The sequence below is a fragment of the Empidonax traillii genome, unplaced genomic scaffold (genome assembly GCF_003031625.1).
Source record: "Empidonax traillii isolate 1590-97213 ecotype Southwest subspecies unplaced genomic scaffold, ASM303162v1 scaffold249:size1902748, whole genome shotgun sequence".
Taxonomy (NCBI): domain Eukaryota; kingdom Metazoa; phylum Chordata; class Aves; order Passeriformes; family Tyrannidae; genus Empidonax; species Empidonax traillii.
Genome location: NW_020955442.1, coordinates 968,329 through 995,678, shown reverse-complemented (window position 1 = coordinate 995,678; position 27,350 = coordinate 968,329). Strand labels below are relative to the sequence as shown.

Here is a 27,350-nt window from a genome sequence, read left to right as displayed (position 1 = left end):
GGCCCCGTGAGAGTCTGATGCTGTGCCTTGTACAGTTGTAGATACAGTTTATGAGAAAAAAGAACATTGGACAAAATGCAGTGTCAAAGTCTTAACCCAGAAATTGCAATTAATAAAATGTGCAGCAATGAATTTCAATTTTAAAATTTCAAATTAAAAATTTTACCAAACTATTTGGTAGTTTAATTTTGCTATCACTTAGAATGGAACAAAATGTCATGCCATGTAAGTATCTGACTACAGTAAAAAAATTAAAATATCTGAAAAGGAAATCTAGTGCTGAGCAATCATGTTGGTAACTAAAATTCTGACCATTCAAAATGTTATCCCTTGTTGATCCAGAAGGAAATCGGTTCCAAGGCTAGCAGCATTCTCCAGAAATATAAGCTTCTTATCTTGTTATAGTGGATGGTGGAAATGTTTTTAGGGAAGATGGTGGGAGTAGTATTTAGATATTCACAAGTTGGTAAATGATTGAGACAGCTGAACAGATGGCAATAAAGGCTGATAGGTATTGGTGAGTCTGGTGATCAGTATTTATCTGGTATCAGATAAATTCTTAGCTATACTGTTTGCACATCCCAGGCCTGTTCAAGATTTGTCATCAAATTGCTGTTGAGAGTAAGTAAAGTAAAACCCAACTTTTCAGGCAGATGAGTCTTTCTTTTGACATCTCTGTGTCGATGAGTCATTCCATTATAACAGTGAAAATCAAGAACAAGTCTAAGTTGCTAAACAGTCATGAAACCTCTCCAAGTGTTCAACTGTGAGAGGCATTCATGTATTTTATCAACACTGTGGTAACACATCAGGTAAAATGATGGCTTAAGGTGTCAATTTATTAAGATATTATCCTCAGTGAGTATTTGTGACTGACCATTCTTGCAACTGCACACACTGGGACTACTTTTAATATGGTGAGGAATTTTTTCTTAAGCCACTCTTAGGTACGTATTGTGCATATATTCTCCAGTCAGCATTAGTTCTCAGAACTGGGATATGAGGAATCTATTCCAAGGAAATTCAACTTCTAGGGCAAAACACCTGACAGCATAAATGAAAAACAGAACCTCTTTAGGCATGTGAAACAAATTGCCTTCTACTAGGCTTCTCTCATTTTCTTTTTGCACAGTGCTTGCTTAACAAATGGTAGTCAATAATCTGCCTCCTGATGATTTTTTTTGCCTCAGATCTTCGCCCACTTTAAAACCAGTCAGGTCTCAGTGACTGCTCTGCACCTCTGTGGCAGCACCGATAATAGCATTTTGCCCTGGAGTTAGTGATTTTTACAGCAAGCTCTCAAAAATCTTTCAGAAGAGCCTTTCAGAAGGGCGTTTTTTAATAGGTAGCGAAACAGATGTAGAGAGATGAAATGACATGGAAAAAATAACATTATATTTATGCCTTCCATTTCCTCGTCCCTTGCTGTGCTTACTCTGCATGATCTCTGCCTGACCTATAGGGGTTTTTTTCGTAGTTTAATTCATGGAGTTTGTGGCTGTGAGTATATTGCTTTGCTTTTATCTAATGTCTTCAAGCCATAACTCTTTATCTCCTGACTCAAAGCTGCAGGACTGAAGGCTGAAGCTGAATTGCATTCTTCTTTTCTCAGTGCTCTGATGTTCTGGAAAGAAAATTTGGCAGAGGTAAATAACTGTCAAGGAGAAAGAACAAGATAAGCCTAACAGATGAAGATTTTCAAAATTGGCCAGTAATTTTAGTTACACTGATTTTGAGTGCACAGTTTGGCAAATAAAGGCTCACTTACAGCCAGGCCCTTGTAGGCCAAAGTCATTAGCATCTTTTGATAGTCTCAGCTACCATACTATCTTTACAGATAACCTGATTTTTAATAGATGGCTAAAATGAAATTTTATTAGCAAAGGTAATTCAGTCTTTGGGAAAATATGATTATTTTTATTGTTTGTGTATTCTGATCTTACTATAACAAGAAAGTTAACCTTCTAAAAAAGGTTACTTCCGTTCTGGAAAGATAGCTTTTAATTTCTAATGCATATAACTCCAGTTCAAAGGGGTGGCTGTAAAGAAAAGTCCCACCTGTTGTTGGCTTTGTGTTGCAACCTGGTGGGAGCTGCAAAGCTGTGGAGGTAAGCAGACCTGGCTGGTGCTGGTTTAGAACAGAAAAAAAGATGCCTATCTCTGGAGCATCCTTCTAAGCAGCCCTGGGCCCAAAGATCAGGCAGATTTTGCAGGTGCAGAACTAGTTAGCCATGGCCTCACTCCCTCTCTCCCTGCTTCTTCCAAAGCAGAAGCTCCCTCAAAATTGAATTGCATCACTTCTGGGGGGAAGGCAGTATGGGCGGCGGAGCAGCTTCCCAAGGCATCTTCAGTTTTCCTTGTGCTTTTGAAACCTCTTGAGCTGGCTGTGTTTATATAGTCTGGAGACAGTAGTTGATGCATCATTTATGTCTCTGAATAAAAATTCTTTTAGAATCTAATTTATGATGTATTTCCTTATCTCAAATTCTAATTAGGCAGAGTTTACCTAGTTGTACATATTCCTAAGAAAGCAGTTAAGTTGAAATAGGTATTCCAGATTTGTTTTTCTCCAAGAACTGATTTATCAGTTTTTGTTTCTCTGAATTTTTGTTGAATTTTTAGGACATGTCACATGTTACATTTCAGAAGCAGGAGTCCATGACTGATTAGTATGCAGAGATCGTTTTGGTCCTGGTCTTGCCTAATAGTACTAACCTCGAAATGAAAAGTTAATTAGAGCAAGTAAAGTTATTAAAAGTGCCTGTGTGATTTAAAAGCTGAAGTCTACATTTTCAGGAGAGTCTTAGGCATTTTGGAAACCTGATTAAATTAAAATCCTTTATGAGGTTACATGAAAATAGGACTTCAGCTTTAAATCACCTTGGTGATTTTGAAAGTCTTACTCAGTGTCTTTCATCATCTCTCACAATAAATGGTAATCCTTCACAGGTGAAATTCACCATTCGTAGCTGTGGAAGAGTACAAGTACATCCTCACCAACAGCATATATTTAGTCAAAATCTCTCACAGAACCCAAGAGCACTTCAGATAACAGCTCATTTTAAACTACCATTATTCACAAACAGTTAGATGAAGACACAAGCAAGGATTTTTAATTTTTTTTTTCATTTTAGATCTTTACTGTCAGGAGAGACCTGTGGCTGTATGTGTTATGGTTGAGGTTACATTCCATAGCGCAGGGTGTAAATCTGAAACACACTGACACCCAGCGTGTTGTGGGCTTTGGCAGGAGAAGAACAAATTGAATCATAGGGTTGCTGAGGGAGGCAGAGCCTTCCCTCCAAACTCACTGTTAACATCAAGCACAACAGTACTCAGGTCCCTTTATCCACATACACATTGTTCACATTGGCCCACAGAAAACTAGTTTGGTGTTATAGTAGCAGGGAATAAGGTGTCCATACGAGGCGCAGTTGCTACCAAACAGGATTCCCATTTCTAAATCCTCACTAGCAAACCGAAGACTAAATGAGCCTGGAGACTGATCTGTCTCTTCACTACTGTGACTTTCTTCAGTGGGAATTGACTGCCTGTGCTTAAATTAATGTAAGAGATGCAAGACTATATGTGTTTTGTTTTAGAAGGAAACAAATACACTGAATAGGATAATGAGTAATCTGCAGGCTGCCCTTGATGAGGAGGATGAAATGCAGTGACAGGGGATAAAGGAGCTGCGAAGGATGTGAAACCACTTCTAGTGAAGTGGCCAAGGGATATCTCAAGTCCTTTAAGTGTTTAGCTTATCTTCAGTGAAAGTGTGTTGAGATGCTTGTGATAGTTCAGATAGTATTGAATTCATACTCTTGTTTTATGTGTACTATCTTGGTAACATAATAGGTGTTTAATGCAGCTCTGCCTGTCTCCCTTTTTCTAGTTGTCTGGAATATCCTTGGTGTTTAAGAACAACCCTTATGTCAGCTTCTTTATTAAAGAATGTGCTGCGGAAATTATGCTAATTAAGCTGGAGTGTAATTATGGGCTAGAAAGATTATTTCACAGTCAGAATTGAATTGTTGTAGATAAATGTGCATTAACTTAATAGTGTGCAGCTAATTAGTTTTGCTATTTACTCGTAAAAGTTAAAAAAAAAAAGATGTAATCAGTTATACAAAAGCTTGAGAAATGAATATATTGAAAAGCCAATGAGAAGCATGCTCCAAATCTCTCTTAATTATTGTTTGGGGGAATTTTTCTTAGTTTTCCTATTCTGAAATTGCAATGGACATGAGTAGCTAATTAAGATACTTAACTTTATGTCTACTTAAAATATACATTGTGCAAGTAAAATGTGTGGTTGCTAGTTTGACAGTTATGTATCTGTAATTCATACTAAAGTGATTACAGCATCAGGGTGTCTTATACTCTTCACAAAAGTTAAACTGCTTTGCATTTCATAGTGTATCAAATGAAGATAGAGACTTTATTTTCTTTGTGTACCTAACTTTATTTTTTATGTTTGTCAGCCAGCTGACATTTGTCTTTAGTATGGCTTAAGGAAGGAAAGAAGGAAAGTACTTACATGCTTGGACACATTCACAAAATACCAAATAAAATACTGCAAGTGCGTTACATGACAGTGTACTGAAAACTAAAGAACGAAGAATTTTTTGACCCCCATCTGAAAGACTGAAGGCCTTGAGGAGTTAGCCAGCAAACATGTAATTTCGTGTGTTCCAAATATGCCCATATTAGCTCTACGTTCTCATGGGTGTGAAAAGAAGGCTGCAGAACATTGTCCTTAATGTAAATTAGTATCATCTTCTGGGAAAATCTAATACAGTCATTTGATTTATGTATAGAAATTTATATATAGAAATTTTTTATAAGCTACCTCTGAGCTTCCATTTCTTCCACTGACTTCAGAGTGAAAGAGACTCCAATATAAATTAAAGCAGTGGTTAAAAAGTGTAATCTCAAACTGAAGTGTGATGTGGTCTGAACTTTATGTGCAATATTGCCTACAGGGCTTTATTGTATGATCACCTTTCTTCATGCTGAAATGAAAAAATATAGAAGAGGGACGTATTTTTATGATACAGAGAAAAATAATTTCAATAACCTATATAGTGATTTCTCCCCTAATAAATAAATAACACCAGATGTAATATCCTCTGTTGCAGAACAGTTCCATAGCTTTTCCATGCTGAGTTTTAATGAAATTGGATATCAATTTCATTTTTATCAAGTTGTATCAAGAACTGGGTCCTGTGTGATTTGTATTTGCCATTAGAAGAAAACTTATGAACAACAAGTATTGACATGAACCTAAAAAAATCTCAAACGTTTTCCACTCACAGCTCCCCTTGTGCAACAAACACAGCTGAAAATCTGTTGACCAAAATGTAAAATTAAGAATGTGTAAAAAAATTTTTTTTTCTTCTCTGGAGAATTTTATAGCTGGAGTTGATGCTGTCAGTTGAGGACAGAGAGAACTGTTTAAAAGTTTGATGGAGTGGTGCTGTCCTTTTCACCTTCAATAAGGAAATATGGGGGGAAAAATTACCAAAGTCTGAAAAGAAATTAGCTCTAAGGTGAAAAGGGAAAGGTGCAATTCACAGTCTGTACTTCTTGGTATTGGCAGAATATATTGTAGGGTGTCACACACCAGCCAAATCCGTGGATCAGTGAAAGTAATTGGCACTGGAATTCAGTATATCAGATGAAAAATCCACCTAGAACATGTTGCAAGGATAAAAGTACCATACATACAACTAACAACTAAGCAAAATAGGAGTAACTCATCCTTCTTCTGTCAATGCTGTACTTCCACTGGCTGAGGAAAGATTTTTGATACGTTGAGGCACATATTTTCCCTTAATATATTCAAGTTTCAAAACCTCTTTAAGATATTGATTCTGATTTCTAATATGACAGATACTTGGCAGTATTTCTCTTGTCCATTAATAAGGGCAATCAGTACCATGATTATCGTTTGCAGTGGATTTATTATCTACATACAGTGTTTCACAGTTCAGCTGGAAACATTTCTGTAGAAATGCTGTGCCGAACAGTCTGCAGCCTCATTTTTTTTGTCACAGATAGAAGAGTTATGTCCCAGTTGTAACCTGAGAGAATGGCAACTAAGGGAGGACCTAGTTTTGCCCATTCAAAGGATGTTGTATTTTACTGGGGTAAAACTATCGAATATACATGTGAGATATGTCTATTTTATATTTACAACCTATTCTGCACTAAACTCTGTCCGTGTATAATAATTTTTTTCTTATTCAGCTTTTGCATTAATTTTAGGTAAGACACTGTCCTGGTTTCTGCTGGCATGTGCTGTTGTTCTTGGTCTGCTTTTGTTGCTGGTGCATCAGTTGAGGGTTGGGGACTTCCAGTGTGTTGTAGAGCACTTGGTAATACTTTCTGTTAGTCATACTGATCCATTAACAAACTCATAATTCTGCTGGCTTTTGAGTCATTGTGAAGACTCTCTGGGTTATTCTGTGGCCCAAACAGAGAACAGAGACATTACCATGGTAGACACTCAGCTAAAATGCATCCTTTCTCCATTTATTTCCTCCTGCAAGTGCAGAAGTACAGCCTCGTTTTCTTAGTACTCTGAAAAGTGGGTTATTGTTGGTTCTTTGAGTAGAATAGGACAAAATTGAAATTGAAATACTCTGTTGGAAACAACAATACAAATACCAAAAAAATGTACTCCTTCTGAAAGGATGTGTGGTAAGTCTTTTTTTTCATGGTTGTTATTATTTATAAACAGAAATTGTTGTTGGGATCAACAGAATCCAAGATTGATTAAAATTTCCCTACAGGAAGCCTTCTTTAGCTTGAGCAATGTATACAGCAGCATCCTCGTGCCAAACAGCAGGAGGCTTGTAGTCAGAAATTGGCTTTGGCAATCCAGAAGGTATCTTCTTGTCCTACACTCCCTTGAAATGCTGTCCAGATCCTCTGCATTTTTTATATACTTGAAAATCTTTTGGAGTCACCTAACAGTGGATTAGTGTCTGTGGCTTCAGAGAGTTGAAAACTAGGACTGAGGATTTAAAAGTGGCCCTTTTAACTTGTACCATATTTATTTTATTTTTTTTAATTTTTCCTCTGTGAGAGAGGCATGTAAGTGCTGTCTCTCTTTATCCATGCCTGGCATGAAGGTGATGATATCTGTACTGCATTAGGAGAGTTTCCTAGAATTTCTGCAGTGCTTTGAAGAAGATAAAGAGCATGTGATGGGAAGTAGCAATAGTATTTGAGTATCACTACTCACTCCTGGTGGATATTTTTCCTTCCATACAACAGCTGTTATTTGAGCAATTTTTTAACAATTTGACTCTCTTGTTATTAATCCCATGACCTTTCTGTCTCATGAGTGTCAAGTGTATCTTGCATTGTTACATTGTTTTGGTGTTGTACATTGAGGTACACCAAGCTAGCGTGCAGGAGATAAGTTTTTTCATACTTAATAAGGACAGCAAAGGAAAACCATTAGTCTGTATTTCCCTGTGACAAGGAGAACAAATTCAAGCACTTTTATAGAATTGTACAGCTTGCAACTGTAATTAATAGAATTAGTCTCTCTATTTTTCTAGAAGATTGAATCGGAATCTAGTTGTAAGAAAAGAAAGTAAGTACAGTTTGTTATTTGTTAGTTTGTTTTAATTCAATATTAGAAATTTATGTAACTTTTTTCCTTGGCTTTCCAGAGTTGGTGTTTCAGGACAAATTTCGAGCTTATCAATTTGTATGATATCTTGAGTCACCATTAAGTTTTATGGTTTAACATTCATTATTTAAGCATCAAACAAATGTCTATTCTGAAGAGTTTGCTGTGCTCAGGAAGACAGGGAGTTCTGCAAAGTGTTACATAGGTAAGGATGCCTGGGGATTGATGTGTGGAGATAAGAGTTTCTGCTATGCAGCAATAAAATAAGCCAATAGTGGACTCAGTGGAGTAAACATTAAGGAGTGAGATAGCACAAGATATTTAGGATTAATATTTTCTGTTAGTTTAGCTGAACACCTTTTCCTGGCCCCTCACCCTGGCTGTAAAAAGTATTTCTGTATAGCTTGTGTTTAACTGTATGCTTTGTTGAAATTTCCTATTTTCTGCTATTTGCACACATAGAAAGCACCCAGTTTTAGTGTTGGTGGTCTCTACTTTCCTGTGGCAGTCTCCAGGTTGCCCAGGTGGTGATATGTTCCAGCTTTTCATTTGTGAACAGGAGGGAAACATCCAGTTTCATTGTGTCTTGATTTGCCCAAACCTGAAAAAGCTTGATTTTCAGTCATCCCTGCTGGAAAAGTCATTCTGTCACTGCCATCCAACTGAGGAGGTCTGCTGAAGCCAGAAGCTTGATCAGGCAAAGAAAGCAGGAGGGAGATACAAACCATGTGTTGTCACATCAGTTATCATAAAACTCATTCTGCTTAATAACATGACATTGAAAAGCTTTGACTGGATAGAGGTGGAATGCCTCAAAACCTTTCGGGAACTTTTGTGGTTGTAGTTATTTCAAAAAATAATGTGAATGCTCTGAGTCTTTCAGGGAGTACTGTGTGTGCCAGCTTCCTCTCCTGCAGATGAGCGTGGTTTAAAATCATTAACATTGGTGCTGTTAGGCTAGTGTTTAAGTGTTCCTGCTGCTTTTTTTTGCTTTCTTTTTTTATAGCTGCAATGTTTAGGTGTCGTCATGCATGTGGGGAAATAAAATAAATATCTTCATTGCTAAAGTACCTCTCCCATTTTCCTAGGAAAATCAGGAATTTGTGAAGTAACACTTGCTCTTTATATTTTTATATGGCCAGATGGGAGCAGGACCTCAAAAGCTTTTTTCCTTCTGTTATTGAAATACAGAAGGTTTTAGGAGCCTCTGAATGGGAACAGCAGTTCTAGAAAAGAAGGCAATTTTGATTTACAGGTCTCTAGAAACCGAAAATCTCTCAAACCTCAGAGAAAGGCATTAAAGTAAATGACTCTGTCTGACAGTGTGAATCAATGACAGGGTCAAGGCTGGAATCCCCTAGGTCTGTGTACTGTTTTAATCTCCTGTCTCTGTTTCCACTTTTCTGATCTATGAGGAAAGCATATCTGCATCTGTAACAGCAGTTGTGCCAGTGAACAACATTTCACAATCTCCTGAAATCTGCCCTGTGATGTCTGAACTCCTGTAGATGGAGAGAGGCCAAGTATAAGCTGGTCTCTCAGGGAAGGGTTAACTTGGCATATTTTCATAGCTGCAATATATTAAGCTTCTGTAGTAGGAGGTCAGAAAAATGTTATGCATAGCAGGGAAAAAGAAGAAAAATTAGGCAGCTTAAAGACATCTTGATAGCTTACCTAATTTACCTCTTCTTTGCATTTGCAGAAGCAGTCCTTGTATATGCAAATGCCTGTGGAAGAAAAGATAAAACAAGTTTTTCAAGACTGTTTTAACTCAACAGCCCAAAAAGACAAATACCACTTTATAACAAAAAAACCAAACAGATTAACTAAACAAACCGAATAGTACAAATGGCAAAATTAAAGATATTCTAAAGCACTGAAGTCCCTACGCCAACCCTACAGTCTAGAGCAGAGATAACATTGTACCAACTACAGCAGGGTATAGTTACCTCAGGACACAGACAGCTTTTTTCATAAGAATCAGAAATACAAGTTTTCTCACTGGGAATGAGAAGTAAATATTTATAGATCAGTACAAAGAGTGAAAAAAATATTTTATAAAGGTTCATGAATACATTTCAATTAAAAAGACGTTTGTAAATGAAATTAAGGTAACCTTGAGCAGATAATACTCTCACCTGTGAATATAATCATGTTGTACTGGAGGCAGTAACCTGGAGCTGTAAAATAGTATCATGTGGGCCAGTGTCATTAGATAATCTTTACTCAACTGTATCATCTTAAAATCTTTTCCTCTTCAGTGAAAATGTTCATGAAACCTACTGACAGTTCATCTCCAGGACATTTTTGCTGTGTTGAAGTAGCTCTCATCTTGCCTCTTCTCAGGCTCACTGCTTAGGGTTATTTTATTTTAAAATATAAATCGCAGGTAGTAATGTATAAAAAGAATAGTGATGCCTTACCAGAGAACACATAAAGGATGCAAAGGCAGAACTGCAGGAAGGTATATTTGCCATTGTACAGGTCAGTTTTCGCTTTTTGCTGTACTGGAGATGTGATTTTTTTTTTTTAAGTACTGGATTAACCTAGAGACCCCAAGTTTATAGTTCTTTTAAAGACCTGAGACATGCTGAGCATCTCCATCACTGCTTGGCAGAGCTGGGCAAGAATTCTGTGCATCTGACACATCACATCCTTGTCTGCACCTCATTAGCAGACACAAATACATTGTAAAAAACACATTTCTGGTGAATCTGTGTAAACACTACTGCATGGTGGTTTTAGTTCAGGCCATGTGGATGCATAAACCAAGGAAAATATCATAATGGAAGAGTGGCATCCAGGTTTTTGGCAGGATTGCCAAATATTTGTACAGATGGTTTGCATTCTTATGTGCTAAATTTATGGACCAGCTCTTCAGAAATTGTAAAGAACTCCATTAGATGAAGAAAAAAATGGTGACGATCCGTGAGATCAGAAATTGCAGGTTTGGTGAGAGGTTTACATTTACTCTGTGATGCTTGGATGCCTGCGCATCAGTCTCATGGAGCACCCAAACAGGCTATAGTTGTCAGGTTGAAATAAAAAATAACATATCCTTTGTTTCTTTAGAACTTAACATTTTTATTCATAGAAGATGCATCTTTGGTACCTTTTCTCTGTCCTCACTTCTAGTGCTTCCAAATTTAGAATAAACTATGTCAGATTGTTTTCTTCCTAAATTTTCCGGTAGTCTGGATTTTGTTTATCTTTCTTGAAAGGACAAAAAGATAAGTGCAGGGAGCTTTCTGCTGATAAGGGTTCATTGCTGTCCCTAAGGAGTTGTATTAGGCCCAAATGGGCTGTCACTACATCTTCTGGAAATAAGTTGTTCGTGTCAGCACAGGTCTGAGATGAAGGTGATCAATTACTTGTTACTGTACACTTCCTGGACCAAGCTTGACTGGAGAAGACAGTATGGTGAAGGGTTTTGAGGGTTTTGCAAGGTGAGTAGAACAGAGATTGACGTATCTATTTTATTTCCTAAACTATGTGCCAAAGTTACCCAGTTCATGTGTTACATTTTCAAAGCAAATACAGTAGTTCTGCCTCCTCTTTAATGTAGCAGATCATTCATACAGGGCTGGCAATATGTGCATAGGTGTGTGCGTGTATATGATGAAGTATGTTTGACAAAGGGAAAATACTTAAGGGAAGTGCTTCAAATTTAACTCAAAATAAAATAAGTGTAATAAGTACATGTTCTCTTATGTTTGACCAAAAGTGTTAGAAACACAGAAAGGAAATAAGGGAATGAGCTATTAAATGGCTTTCCTCTTTAAATCACAATCCATGTCTGTGGATTATGTTTAAATATTTTTTCTTTTTTTTTTTTTTTTTTTACTAGTTAAGTCGAACATCTCATCATTCCTCTTTTTGAAGGTACCAAGATAAAGTGCTTGAGAGAGATTCTTCCAAATATTTTTAATAGAAGTTAATTTCTCCCTTTAAACATAGGGCCTAGTTCTTTGATCTTCTGTTGTCTTTTGTTTAGTTCTCCTTATGTTTGATCCTGAGCTACATGTACTTTGTTTTTTCCTTGTACTACCAGAAAACAGTTTTCACAGCTTTCCTTTCAGAAACAAGGGAAAAGAGATTTTCAGGCTTTATTTATTGAATTGAGGAAGGAAGTCAACAGAAGGGTCTATATCTGTAGGCATAAGTTCAGCAAAAAGTCTTGTAGACTAACATTAGCAGTGCCACAATGTATACAAGATAGAAATGAAGGAACGATTATCCTTAGCTCAGATTGAATCATCTTTGCCTTTGAGTACCGCTTCATATATGTAAACCTCTCCTTCTCCAGTTTAAGACAAGAAGGAACATACAGACAAATCTGTTTAAAACGTACAGCCTTGTAATGCAAAAGAATGTGCGTTCTCTTTCTTTGACAAATGCTTGGTAGTTCGATCTTTGTCAAGCATATGGGTCTTCATAGGAGGCATCTTCACAGCACTGCCTTTGGGGAGTGTTGCTGAGGCAGGAGTAGCTCTGGGTGTCAGTGTTTGCCTGTGCCAACTGCTTGATCACTTGTGAATATTCTGCTCTAATAATGTAAGTCAGAAATAAGAACCCAAACTTTCATGAGATTCGCTGTGACCAATGGCTGGAGAGTAGATGGAGCCATCACACCTGCTTCTCTAACACTTTGCAAAAGCAACCAGTATCCTTAGTTACCAGCTGGAGACTTTTTAAAATCAGTGCATATATAGATGTAACAGGAATTTTGTTTTTGCTTTTCTGTGTCCCATCAGCATTTTCAGTAGCAGAAGAAGAAAACTGTGGCATAATTCAAGCAAATACTCAGACACAGTACATACTTCGTTTTCAGCAGCACCTTTCACTGACCCCACATAGCCAATGCACTGAGCTGTCTTGCTTAACAGTCTACATCTCTTTTATTTTCTGACATGTGTATGTGGTATGATGGCAGGAGAAGGAACTGGTTTGAATGCATTACTTGCAGTACCCAAATCAGCCTGGATTTCTAGGTGCTATTGATTCTATATCAGTTGTATCTCACGTACAGCTTCTTGTTGATTCTCTTCAGTTCGCAGATAAAATGTAGCCTATTGTGATAGTCTAGGCATATGTATTGCCAGCTTACATACAACTTCCCCTTTGGGTCCTCTTCCACTCCTGGAACAGTACTCTGCTGTAATCCATGGAACATCTGCCTTAGTCACCGCTTAAAACTAAAATCTTCTGCAGGATTAAAAATGAGAACAATTCTACATTCCTAGAACAGAGTTTCCATAAAAGAAAGAAGGTAGAACACCTTGGTATGTTCTAGTCAGTCTTCTCTGATGAGGATGCTTCCAAGAAAAAATGCACTTTGACAACCTGCCAAAATATTTAGAGTTTATGCCAAATGCCACTTTCCAGACAAAACTGTGAAGTTCTTGCACAGCTTGAATACTCTGTGGTAAAATACCACCATCAGAAGTCTTTAGCTGACCTGAGCAGATTAGTGTTGTTATTCCAAGGAAATCATAGGCAATAGCAGAAGATCTTGCACGTACAGATGCTGCCTTACTCTTTATTTTTGGATCAACCACACAGACACTTTGTTAACATTTCTCAAAATGTCACGCACCTCCTCAGATTTACTCCAGCCTTCTGGCTTGTTTCACCATCTGTGTGGATTGCCTCACTCAGTTTTTGAAAGCATGGGCATGCTAATAAGGGACACTGGTGTTTGTTTAGGATATTCACTACAGTTTGAAATTTTGCATAATTCTACTTTATAATTTTACTAGGGATTAGGTTCTCATATGTTACCCATTTGACTAATCTTCGTGTGGCACAATATCAGATGTTTCACAGAAATAGAGATAGATTTGATTTTCATTATCCTTCTTTCCTTTAATCTGACTTATCTTTGTCAAATACCACCCTACTGCTGCTTTTTGTTGCTAGGCAGTCAAAGATCCGTTTATTCCAGCTCTTGACTTCTCTACTAGTTGTTTTCTCTTACTTATTTTTGGCTTTCTATTTTAAAACATATTTTTTGTCATATAGGTACGCTTGGAGGCATGGCCTGACCGTTCCTCCACATCTATGCAAAATATTCCAGATACATTTTGTGCCTTTGTCTTTAAGAATTTCCAGTCCTTCTCCCTTCTCCAGACCTCTGCCAGTTGACTTCATTAAGTAGCCTTTCTAACTTTTCATAATTAAACTAACTTTAAAAAATATTAAAATAAACGTTGTTGATAGAACTGCAAGCCTACTGTTTTTAAAAAAGCCCCCTCTTTCTCATTCTCACTTTTTTTCACCTGTAAAAGACTAGTATAAAAAAAAAATGAAAAATTTAAACCCCTAGAAACTAGTCTTTCTTGCCCTGAAGGCTGCTGAAATTATCACAATTATTCAAGCAGCCTTAACTGTTGACAGAAGTTTTCTTGTTTGTTTTATATAGCTACTGTATTTCATTTAGAAACTTCTAAAAATATCATCATCTTAGAGACCATCTGCTTAAAATGACAGTGCATACTAGGGCTAAATTTTTAAACTTTTTTTCCTGCTTTGTTCATTTTCTCTCCTAAAATTGGTTACATAACAAACTCAGTATTCAGTGCTAAAGGTTTCTTCTCTAAATTAATTTTGTACTGACATCCCATGTGTACACAACCATTTCCAACAGATATTCATACATCCCTCATTTGCTGATTTTCTTTTGGGAGATCAGAGGGGAAAAGTTGGGAGAGCCTTGTTTTCACATGTAAATACCATGTGGAGACTGCAGGTTCCTCAGAACAATTAACTGTACCTTTGATGAAGGGACCTTTTTCCTTTTTTCCCCTAATTGCTTCTTCTTTCCTGGACTCCAGGACAAGACGAAGAAGGGGAACCTGAGCTGGTTGTCAGGGCCCATGATGTACTACTGCACCTAACAGGCGGGTTGTTCAGTTGGTTTTTGGTTGGTTTGTTTTTTGGTTGGTGGGTTTTGCTTTTCATTTCTTATTTTTATTTAAAAGAAAAAATTCTGGAATGTGTCTTTGGTTTACTGAGAGCCATTTATATAGAAGGCAGGTCTAATAGGTTTGAAGAATCTTTTAGCAAGTGTTAACATGGTTAACTGGAAGAAAGCAAATACACAGGAAGCTAACATGTCAGATAACATTGTGTCTGGGAATTATCTCTGGGCTTGTTTATGGGTTAGTACTACCCATTCTTAAACAGAAATAAGTGCCTAACCAATTAATCCCTTTCTTTTCACCTGCTAACAGTTATGGTAAGCTGGTGTTCAAAGGAAACTGTGGTGTTTGCCATCTTTGGCTACTGATGTTTCTAGCCTTCCCTAATACCTTTTACAATCTTCTCTAACTTTTCAAAATATCAATGAAATGTTAAATCTTTCTGAATCTATGTGCACGTCTCTTGTAGAAGCTTCCAACAGTCTATATTATCTAAAGGTTTGTTGGAATAGTTCATATGTGATTTATTATTACATCTTCATGATCTCTTTATATTAAATGCTTAATGTAAAATTAAATAGTCATGAGTTAACGTATGCTTTGTCAGAAGAGAAATAACCAATGAAATTCTAAGTATATTTTTTACGTCCCGTACTTATATTCTGAATCTTTCTAGAGATACAACTGTAATGACAACTCTCAGTCTAGCAGATGTCCCATATGAGAACAGTCAATCCCTATGTTCTGTAGCAATTCATTATTATTGCAAAACGAATCTTGTTTCCAAGAAGTGTCGTGGAGAAATGTTGTATTGAAAGTGTTCCTGATTTTACTTGGGGCAGATTGCAGAGAAAACTTGAGCAGCCTCAGTGCAGCAGAACCCTTATAATTTGGGAAGGAAACTGATGATCAAGATTATTTTTTCAAATGTTATAGCTGGACTCTGCAACAGGTCTTGCAGGTGATTTTTGGCAATAAGCTCCCAAGTGGTCATGGTAACTGCAATAGAGAACTTTTTCAAAAGTCACCTCTTTTCCCTAATTTCCCTCTGTTAGCCTTAACATGTAGCACCAGATGAAAGATGGTAAAAATATTTATATGGCACTTGGGGAAAAGGCATGTGATAACTAAGTATATCATGCAGAGCAGCTGCGTGTATGATTTTATCCTTAAATACAAAGGGGGAAAAAATTACCTGAAGTGACAGATTGATTTTAAGTTCAGGTCTGGAAGCTGCAAAATACATGCAGAGACTTGTTCAGTATACTTGGACTCAGTTCTTCCATGTGATGCTAATGGAATTTCGTATTTTGTAGGATTACTGAAAAGTGCAAACACTGAGTGTTTGCATTTGACTAGCTGCTTTGGATACCGTAAAAGAAATGAAGATTTAAAAGTTATCCAAAGTATAAGTGTATATTGCGTAATTGTAAAATTACAGAATCACAGAAGGACTGAGGTCGGAAGGGACCTCTGGAAGTCATCTGGTCCAACTCCCTACTCAAGGAGGGCCAGAGATGTGTAAGGATTTTTCATTGACTCTATCTGGAAAAAATAAACCAAAAGACTCAATTGAAAGACACCGCTTTCTATGTAAGATAGAAATTTGTATCCCATAAAGATTGCAGTAACTTTTTGACAAAGTAGCATTTCATAGCAAACCATATGTGGTTCTGATTCTAGCCTTCATATTTTCATATTAATAAACAATAATGGTATAAGCGTATATTTTCTCTTTTTTTCCCTTATATTATGAATTCATATAGCCATTTTATGTAGGAAAATTTATGTAAGAGAACTAATTCCATGAAGTTATTTCTTCTTATTATACTTTATGGTGGATTTTTTTTTCCGAGAATTGCAGTTTAAAATACAAATATCTTCCTATTCGATTTAATGTTTGCTTTGAAAATAGCGTGGGGGAAAAAAAAAATCAAGATTTTGCATAGACATTTCTGTGTTCTTTTTTGACCCAACTGTTGCCACATTTAGCCACTAATAGCAGAATTTTTGATGAATCTTTCATGTTTGCTTTCACACAGAGAGTTTGGATGGCGGGATCCAGAGCTTCCAGAAGTTATACAGATGTTACAGCATCAGTTTCCCTCAGTACAGTCAAATGCTGCAGCCTACTTACAACACCTGTGTTTCGGAGACAATAAAATAAAAGCAGAGGTAAGATTTATAAACCCTTTTTTTCAACAGTGTTGCTGTCTGCCATTTATCATTACCAGTTATTTATATGTGCTTTAAAAAAGTCTTACAAGAGAAATCATGGATATATACCTGGACTCATTTTACTCAAGCTTTCACTTTAGTAATTTGTTACCATTACAGAAAGTAAAAAATGTGTAAAATATCACTGTCATGTTTTCTTTGGAGTATTTTGATTGATTGCATGCCATTAAAGAACTGTATCAGTAGTTGTTTGGTAATCAGCTAGTGGTGTAGTCTTGATCTCACTGAAACATATGGGCATTTCCTTAGTGTTCTCAATGAGACATTTGGACACTAAATACAAACACAGAAGATGAAAATTAAGGAAAAAGGTTCTGAATCAAAGCCTGCTTTGATGTATAATTGTGTGAATAGAGTCTAATTTCACTGGATTTGCATCTTGAATAGTGATCATTGGTCTATGAACTTGAAATTCAGTGAGGATTGCATCTAAAATGCAATTCAAACAGCAGTATAGACTTTGTTCTGTACCTGTAGCTGATAGGTACTTCTTGCTTGTTTGTTCCCTGTGGTTAATGGGACCACCGCAGCTTTTGGCACAAGTTGAAACAGAAGGAAGGCGGCTCTGAGGGATCTGACAAACACACAGCAGTCAATTAAAATTGAATGAGTGAAGCTGTTAACAGCCCCAGCTGCCTCCCCTGGCCCTCTCAGAGATACTACTAATCAGGGACATGTGGTGTGCACATAAATCTGTGCTGTACTGGCATCTTTTAGCCTGGCATGTAGAGGTAAACTGAGATCAAGATCTGCTATTGCTTACTTGTCAGAACTGTGCAGTGATGCTGGCTTGCTAGTGCTTCATTATTCTCAGCCTCAGAACATACCGCTCTGTGAGTCTGTTTGGCTATAGCAGCTTTCCTTTCTAGGCTTTTTCATGCTGAGGAAATTCCTGAGTGAGTAAGCGTTTGGTCTGCTGGCACTGGTAGAATTGCACTGGTTGGGTACATCACTTCAAACATCTTAGAAATAGTGATAAAAATATATTTACATGACTGTAAAATGAAGGATGTTTGTGCACTGGAGAACTCTGGTACAGGTATCACTGAAAATTTTAACTGCGCTCTCTCCCTGTACTCTTCTCTCTTCCTTATTCAGAAATTAGTTCTTCAGTAAAAGAATTTATAAATCTCTGAGAAAGGAAGTTAAATGATTAAAGCAATTCATTCATTGTACAATCTCTGCTGCCTCCTGTAAGCCATAGACTGAAAGACCTTAAGTGGCTATCCCATCTGAGGGAAGAAGATGTTTTGATTTTTGTTGCTAACCATTTAGGGAAAAAGAGGTTTGATTATTGTTGGTTTGATCATTGTTGATTTCACCCATCCCAGTAGGACGTCAGCCTTTTGTAAGTTTCAGGCTCGTGAGCTGGAAGGGTGAAGGTAAGTATATGAAACAGTAAAGCACTAGGGAGCATTCTGAGCTTCTTCTGTGAAAAAGGATAACAGACAAAACAAGGATTCCTCCACCTGTTTTCTTATTACTCAGGACTTTGGTATACTCCTTACTCCATAATACCTACACTGTTATGGAAACAAACCAAAATACTTTTTTTGAAAGAGTTCATCTGAGAATATGAAGAGTTTATCTAAGAAAACTTCTGATACTTTGGATTTTTGTAAGATAACAGAAAAAAAGGATGTATTGTATACTCTTCTAATGCTTTGTGGAGCTTTTCAGACTAAAGCATCTAACATTAGCAAACTATTTTCTATCTATCTATCTATCTATCTATCTATCTATCTATCTATCTATCTATCTATCTATCTATCTATCTAACTAACTAACTAACTAACTAACTAATCTACCAACCTATATTATTTAATGATAAGTCTTGTTGTGTTTAGGTCACGATTCAGCAGACAACTTAAAACAGTTTCTGTGTTTGTTTGTTGGGATTAGGGTCAATCCAAATGGCTCTGTAGTATACTTAGGGTCTTCTTGAGCTCTCCACTGAATCAGAATTTCTTGAGGAACCTTTTGTGTGAGAGCTCAAAATCCTGTTGATAAGGGGCTATCACAGCAGATATTCCAGATTCTTACTAGGTTTATACACAGGCAGAGGAACTTGAGAGGTCTTGTTGAACCTACCTGGGATGATTCCTGTAATAACTGTTAAGGATGTGTCTGAATTATGAGTTGAACTAACACCTAAATAATAGAAACTGATACCAAAATTCTCTTTTCTGCAAAGTATTTGTGTTGCAGTTGCGTGTTGAGACCAGTTCTCCCTCCCTCTGTCTCAGAATGATCACATTTAGTATCCAATACCTTCTTCATGGAAAGCAGTATTCCAGTTCTGCTGCACATGGTCACAGGGAATCCTGCCAGCTCAAACACAAGATGCAAGAAAAAGAAGTGCCAGGACACATCCCATTTTCCTTGCAATCTCTTTTTGTGATCACATAGCACAAGAATTTCATTTCTTTTGAAGCACAGAAAAAGCTGCTCTTTGACCAAATGCTTAGCTTTATCATAGCAGATGACTTGGGCTAAAGAAAAAATGCCGTCTTGGTGGTCTTTCAAAGAGTGGAGAAAGGACTCACACAGAAATATGTAAGTTAATAATGCTGCTGGTATTTCACATGCCTGACAGGCACTGAGAAAAAAAGCAAATTGAATTCACTAAATGTGGGGAACGGAGGAACACACAACGACCCCACGATCAATAAGCGTGTTCGATTTATTATCTATAAGGCAGTCATTTTATAACATGTGTAATAAGCTCATACATATTGCAAAAGCTAAGCTCAGGATTGGTTGGCCTTTAATATTGCTTACATATTGCTGAAGTTATGTCTGGAGTTTTAGTCCCTTTTTCTTTATCTTAGTACCAAATTCCCTTTTTAGACTCTTGGTTTCCCTCCCTGCTACATTCTCTCTGCCACATTCCCATCTTGCTACATTCTCTGTCACCTCGACAACTTCCAAGGACACCATCCTTCAATGCCTCTTCTCTGTTAACCACTCTTGAGCCACACCATCCAGAGACCCCCCCTCCACAACTAAATAATTTATTAAGTGTTAATCTGTAATGTACACAGCAATGTAATGTATACAACAATTTAGTTTATTTACCTGGTTGTATTGAATTTGAAATGTTATGCAGTTGTTAAAGTTTCAACTCTGGAGTTATCTGACAGGAAAAAAAAAAAGTTATTTTACCTTTATCAGTATTGAGCATCAAATTGTCTCACTGCAATTAATGACTATTTCATCCAGAGTTTCTGGAAATAACTGTCCTGAAATACTTTTTTTTTTACTCTTTTAAACATGATTTATACTGTGTCACCTACCGAAAAGGTTATTAATGATCTGTCCACTTAATCTGACCATTGTTTCAATCTCCCAGTTTTCTTTTTGTATAGTGGCAGGACAAAGACCTTTATATTCCTTTTTTTGGAACAGAGTCAACCGAACTTTAGACAGAAATAGAAAATAGCAACTGTGACTATATACATTTCTGAGTTTGTTAGCACCTTTTATGGTTTTACCATTAAGTTTTTCTCTTGTAAAATGTTTCTATTTCTGTGGCTGAAATGGGGAACACTGCTCCTTGCTTCCTCTGTCCCCCCAAGAAGAGGAAGCGGAAATACTCTTCAGAAAACAACTGTGGAAAAGATACTGAGTCAAAAATGTTTAAAGTTTGGCATGGGAAACTAGAGATTCCCTTCATGACAAATTCTTTATGGTAGGTGTTAAATTTAAACCACAAATTGATCACAGGCGTACTTCTGAATTGGGTGACAGCACTCTAAACGTAACTTTATTGGTATGTAAGTGCAAATGTCCTGCTCAGTTTTATGTAGCACTGAGGTCTGCAAATGCCTTTCTCTAACTTCAAGGACTTTCAAACAAAGTTGGTAACTGTTTATGTGAAGATGCCCCAGGCTGGATACTGAGGTGTCAGAAGCCATTTACTTTTTCAGCAAAAAAACCCCCACCTTCTGGAGTGAATTATGTTTTGTATTTCTGGTAGAATTTTTATTTTTCCCCTTCCAGCCCTGGTCATAGCAGAATAGCAATAGGTAAATGCAATAAACACTGGCCATTGATAAAGATGGTGTTGTTATTTCTTGCAGGTGCTGCCACCTCTGTGCTGCTCAAAACCATTTAGTGCTAGTCTTTATTTCAAAGTATGATTGTAACTACTGCTCTTACCTGAAAGTTTTTCACAAATGTTACTTCTGAGTCCCTTTAAGTGTTGGTTAACTGCAAGGCAGCTGCTACATCTGCTCTCAGTAGTGCTTCTCATTCTCTACTTTTATTCCCTGTGCTGGGTGGTTGGGTGGTGCAGCAGACATTGGAATGGAGTTGAAGAAATTGGATTATTTTTCTAATGTTTGAAAATGCTGAAGGTCTCACATATGTAAAAGGGGACATAGGGAGGCAGAAGGCTAAAGGTTGTAAAAATTACCAGGCAGCCCATTCCACTTAGGCATAATAATTCTGAAATTCAGAGTCTCAGAATACTTCAGTAATTCTTTATATAAATTATTCTTTCATTGATGACAGTGAAGAATGTAACTAAAAGGCAAAAGGAAAGGAGGGAAGAAGTTTTGATCAGATATTTGAAAGCAAATGAAAAGCTGATCAGGCAGAAGAGCACAGGAAGACTCTTTCAGATGGCATTTTCTCCTCAGGAGAGGGCTCTTGTACCAACAATGGTGAGATTGTGAGCAGAGCCAGAGTAGCTGCCCCTGGATGCCAAGAAGGAACAGACAGGGGATATAGGAAAAGAGAAGCATTTTAAAATACTCAGCAGAGAACATTTCTTTAAAAGAGCACATTCTATTAAACACAGGATTCATTCTTCCACAGCATTTTTTTCTTCCTATAATGACATTTTCCTCTTTTGTATGAGGTCACCATGTAAAGGGATTGAATTGTGCAGTTTCACACGCCAACACCATTTTGCTCTCATGGAAAATGGCAGCCTGCCATCAGCTGCAAAGGTATAACAGGTCACTCAGGGTCTCTGGCACCACTGATTGCTTTCTGCAAGCTAGAAAATTAATTTTTGCCAGCAAAGTCACAACACTTGAGATTCTTCTCTCAGGAAAATAGTGCAAGGATGCCAAATAAAAGAACAATGACTGCTGAAGTGTCCTGCCTGAAGCCTTCCCTTGCATCCTAAATAAATACTGCTGGATTGGACCCTTTCGTCTTTATCTTGGAGAGCATTTCCATATATTCCCTTCAGGAGAAAAGTATCAGTCCAGGCATTATCACATGGAGTTCTAAAACCTGAGTGATTGCATGATGAAAGCATCTCTTTTCCAGCTTGCTGAAATTCATCATTTACATTCATTTCATCATTTAAATGAAGGGTTTTTCTATGGGTTTTTCAGAGTGCCCAGGACCCTTTCAACATGATACCGCTGCTTGTTCACATGTCAGGCAGTGGACATAAACTACGCAAAGCAAAACAAGGAATTTATTCACCACAGCAAAACAAGGAATTTCCTATTCCACCACTTCCTGTGGGCAGGCAGTTTGCCTGGCATTGTGCATCTTGCGGCATTCTTGCAGTCCCATTAATTGGGGGTGGAATATGGGGGCTGAAGATCTTTTCCCCTAGCCTGTTAAAAGATTTGTAAAACACAAACCTGGAACAGATGAAAGATGAATCCTCGTTTTTGTTTTTTGGTTTTTTTTTAATTGATAGAATCAAAGCCCTTTATTGCCCCATGATCAAAATCCCATCATTTGGATATACTATGTTTTGTCTCACCTTTCCACAGAAGATTTTTTTGAAAGCAACCTTTGTTTTCTGCTGTTGCTTTTTGCTTTTTTCTTTTTTTTTTTCTTTTGAATTAAACCCTTTTGATCCCATCTTCTTCCCTGTGTAACCACTCATGATCACTCTGCTCCCTTCCATTTTATTTATTCCAGCAGTCAGTGGCTTGAGTTCTATTTCTCTTTTAAGGCAAGAAGATATAAGTGGTTTGTTTCTCCCAATGCTTTCTGCACTTCAAGCTCTTCTCTGCTGATAGGTGTACAAGCGAGTATTTATGATGGCATTTCAGTAACTACAGTGCCAGTTTGAAGTGCCTATTATGTCTACTCTGGATGTCTCTTTATGCTATCTCCATGATACCCTCTCTCCTCTTATAGTTTGATTTGTGTGCATCAAAGAAGCACTAATTCATTGGCTATAGTACAAGCCTGTGACTGAACATTTTTCCTCTTTAATATTAACTAAAACAAGTGAGGCAGTAATGGCTGCATTTGTCTTGACACAATATCCAAGTTAACATTGTTAAGACCACCTAAACTCTTAATGGTCTTAAAATATTTTTATTATTTGGAAGAATGCTAATAAAAAACACACTTTCACTATCACTGAAGTATTGTAATTGTATTTCTCTCTCTAGCTAGAGTCCAACACTGAATTACTAAATAATGTTTATGAGAATATATCACTCTGGCATTTTTTTGCAAATATATTGTCTTTACTTTCCTAATAAATTCCAGAAACATGGATAAATATAAATATAAGCCTTTTCACTTCTTTGGTAGGAAAAAGGCATAAAAGTTTACTTTCTGTCTGATAATTAAATCTTATACTGACAGCCTTGCTTTCAAAAGCATTTCTGAGTGCATTTCTGTGTTTAGTTTTTCCATCTTACTTATAAGTTACCACTTTATGATATTTATCTCTTCTGATATGAGAATGTATGTCTTTGTTTTGTGCAGTCTTTACATTGATTAGGGCTGAGTATTAATGAATGTCACTAAGTACTGTGAAATATCCCCACAATCTATGCTTTCTGTAGCACAGAAGAAGTGGCATTTTATACACTGGGATCCCTCTGGGGTCATTTAACGATGGTTATTCTTGATTTCATTGTCAGGATACTGTGCCTGAATTATAATAATGATGCACTGTGTACCTGGCATATATTTCACTTGATTTAAGATTAGAAAGATGTTTCTGTTGTTCAATAAATGATTTAATTACAAGCCCCAGAGGAGTAACATTTGGTTAAAGGAAAGAGAGGAAGATTTAGGATGTTAATGGAAGACTGCACAGCAAGGTGGAAGCAGATTGCTTGGGGCCTATTCTGGTCTTCTAATCCTCTGCTCTGCTAAGGAACCTGATGAATGTTTTGGCTTTGTTGCATTCACATTTCAAAATTATTCCTTTTGAAAAAAAAGCCTCAACTGAGAATAAAGAAGTATTGTAAAGGGACATGATTTTAAAAAGAAATAAACAAGACTGTATTATTTTATAAACATAATGGAACATCTAGTTGTGGTTGGGGTTTGAGTTAATGCTAGATAAGCAAAATTAGATATTTTGCTTGCCCTCTTGTTTTCAGTCATTTTGTAACATACCATTCTTTCTTGTCTTGTAAAGAGACTGGATCAAATTAATTTAAAAAGTGACTGAAAACATTATTTTACAAAATGGTGGGCTTAATATTGAGCATATGTATTGGTATTTTCATCCTACATTCTGCTTTACATTGCTTTCATGTTCCTCCCCACCCACTGTCCAGTTATTCCCTCTCCAGGGAATACAAAATGGACAATATTTTTCCCACTCTTCCCACAAGTTCTTTTTTAAGGTTTTCTATGATAGTAGTATAGAGTCAGAAACAATTATTTAGAGCAAAAGCAAGCCAAATTTTTTTTCCTACTAGTTGATGAATGTCCATGTTTCATATGGATAATTGGCAGTTTGCTCTTTGGACTATCCTGTTTATGCACTACACAGCAAACTGTTAGCAGGATTCACAAAAATCTTTGTGATACAGAATTTGACCTCTGTTCTGCTTCTGTTTGGCGTTGTGGCACTTGTCTTCGTGTTGGCTGAGGTCTTGAACAAGAACCTCTCTAGACCTCCTGTTTATCTGTGTTTGGCACTCCCTTCTACAGTATCCTCACTGGATATAAGAATACTGGCTAAAGGTTTCTATCTTTTTCCAGCACTGCAGAGTCCAAATAAACACGTATCAGAGAATTTTAGGGATTAAACTCGATTGGCCAAAAAAATCAGATGTGAATATCTGGTGATAATGCTTTTTATGCAGTTAGGAGAAGAGAAAAAAAAAATCAGTATTATGTGTGCAAATTAATACCTTCATGCTACTTTCCATGGCATGCATCAGATGCAGGAAGAACTTTGCACTGTGTTGTGAATCTCTCTCCACCAGTCTGAGGAAAGCATGTTGCCATTGTATTAAAACATTTGCAGAAGCTGTATCTTTTGTATTTGAAAATATTAGATGGTAGAGAAGGAAGGGTAATATACGCTGAAAGACAATGTCATTTGACATAAGAAATATGACATTCCCACATTTTGAATGGGCAATAAATATATTTGCAGCTTTTTCCAGCAATATAGTGTTCTACTGTATGTGCCATGGATTTCTTTCTATTCATAACTCTACTGTCAATTGCTTCTCTAATTTATTAGGCTGATGTGTGAATGCAGAGGATTACTTAACTATTGTAGAGCATATTTTTTTGTTACTGCTCTCATAGTCCAGCAAGCCATGGTAAAATTTTGTACACTATATATAGAAATAAAATAACCTAGATCAATATCAATATCTGTAATTTGATGTTTTCTCTACATATCTATACTAAAAAGGTTGGCAGCAAAATTATTTCAATAAGGTGAATCATAGTCCTGATAAAAAGGCCCTACCAAATAAAACTTTTAAGGTAAAGACCATCAGTTGATCTTCAAAATGTGTTTAAAAATATAAAGAGATGTTACTAAGCTACTGAGAATGGTTGCAGCAGAATGCACAGGTTTGTAGAGGCATAAGAACTTCTGAAGCTCTAAAATAAAAATGCCTACCTGTCTATCCAGACACTGCAGAAAATTATTTGAAGTCACTTGAACCAGTCCTTAATGTAATCTCAGTGTAAATCTGTAGCAATGGTGCTGAAGTCAGTCCTGCTCTTCCAGGGTTTACACTGGTGTAACTCAGACTATGACTCATACCACAGAAGGGATAAAGGAAAAACCAAGATATTAAAATAATCCATTTTGAAAGTCTGAAGTTTTGTACGTTTTTTTACTGGTCACGGGCCAGATTCCCTCCTTCTCATGCTGGAAAAGTACTGCTTGCTGATGAATGACTGACATTTCTAAGGTTGCTATGTTTTAGAGACCTTGGTTCAAGCAGATATGGAAACGCGTTAGATCTGTGATATTTAGCTTGAAATGTCATTTGGAATATAGTATATTTGGAATAAAGTTTTTTAGTTTTACAAAGAGATTTGATACCCGCGTTCTTATCTGTCTAAAAAGTAGAGATTGTAATGCTCATCATAGGGATCATTTAACATTTATAAAAAATTAGTTCATGCAAAATGATGAATGACACAATAGGTCTAAATCAGCCTTTTATATTTGAGCTATTGCTGCCACCACAGTTGCTGAGGAATGGGTGGGCAATGTGCCCAGCTGTGTCAGCAGCACTGCTGGGTCTGGCTCTTCGCTTCCCTAGACATGTTGCAGGCACATGGTTAACCAAGCGAGACCTTAAAGAAAGGGATACACTCTTTACTCCACATCCAGAAGTATTACATGGTTTTAGGTGAAGCTTTTGGTGAGGTTTGTTTTTTTTTTCAGAACTGCTACTTTGCTATTCTTATGTTCAAATGGAACTGAAAAATTGCTGCAACTCACAAGCTTTATGAAGTGGTAAGCAGAGTTAGTCTATTGGCAGTGAGGTGGCACCATTTTTGATGGTTATTTTTCTTGTTCCTCATTTCTGAATTTTTTTTCTGTATTCTGCTGATTTAAAGAGATATCTATACTGGGCAGCTTTTGGTAAGTGTCATCTGAAGCTTATTGGCTTATATAAGGTAAAGTCAAGTCAGGAAAGTAATAAGAAATGAAACAGATGAACATTGCTGGGACCTTCTGTAAGTCTGTGTTCGCATGCCCTGGATACTGCATTAGGTTCTGTCTTCCCCTATTTCAATGAGTATAGGAAATCTAGAAAAGAAATAGAGAGTTGTGGATTTTGAAAGGCAATGAGAACCTGAGCTAAACAAAGGGGGGGGGGGAAGTGTTCAATCCAGTACATGTATATATAGATATACACATACATTTACTATAATACATACTTTTATACAGATATAATTTTGCATCTTGAACTGGGGGCATTACAAAGTGCCTTAGATGTGAGACAGGTGTTTACTTGTGCTGACTTTTACTTCATTTATAAAACTCACATAAATGGGGAGATGGAGGAAAGATTCTGCAGTGCAGCTTTCTGTAGCACTAAAACTCCTAAATTACAGGTTGTAGCTTGCCTTTGCAACCGTAGACAAATATTTTAATTTTATATGCCTGAGTTTCTATTAGCAAAACTTCCTAGCAAAGAGGGGTGTTGTGAGAATGTGTTTATGAGCTTTTGAGGCAGTAGCTTGTTCCCCAAATACTTCAACTTTAAGACAGAAAATTCTCATGTGACTGAAAGATTCTTTGAAGAATAATACATCAGTTATAAGAAGAGAGTACTTTGAATCACAGTAGATAGTGCCCTGGGAGCAGAGGTCATAAGAGGGCAGTA

General features: G+C 36.9%; 1 protein-coding gene across 14 annotated transcripts in view; it reads left to right on the top strand.

Annotated features, from left to right (window-relative positions):
• CTNND2 (catenin delta 2) overlaps window positions 1–27,350 on the top strand; it is a 644,208-nt gene that overhangs the window by 459,589 nt on the left and 157,269 nt on the right. For all 14 annotated transcript variants that reach the window (XR_003571787.1, XM_027889023.1, XM_027889022.1 and 11 more), the window contains one exon: window positions 16,611–16,743. Coding sequence is in view for 13 of the 14 variants with exons in the window: in XM_027889023.1 (XP_027744824.1) it covers window positions 16,611–16,743 (133 nt within the window). In the remaining variant the exon portion in view is untranslated. The remainder of the gene's footprint in view (window positions 1–16,610; window positions 16,744–27,350) is intronic.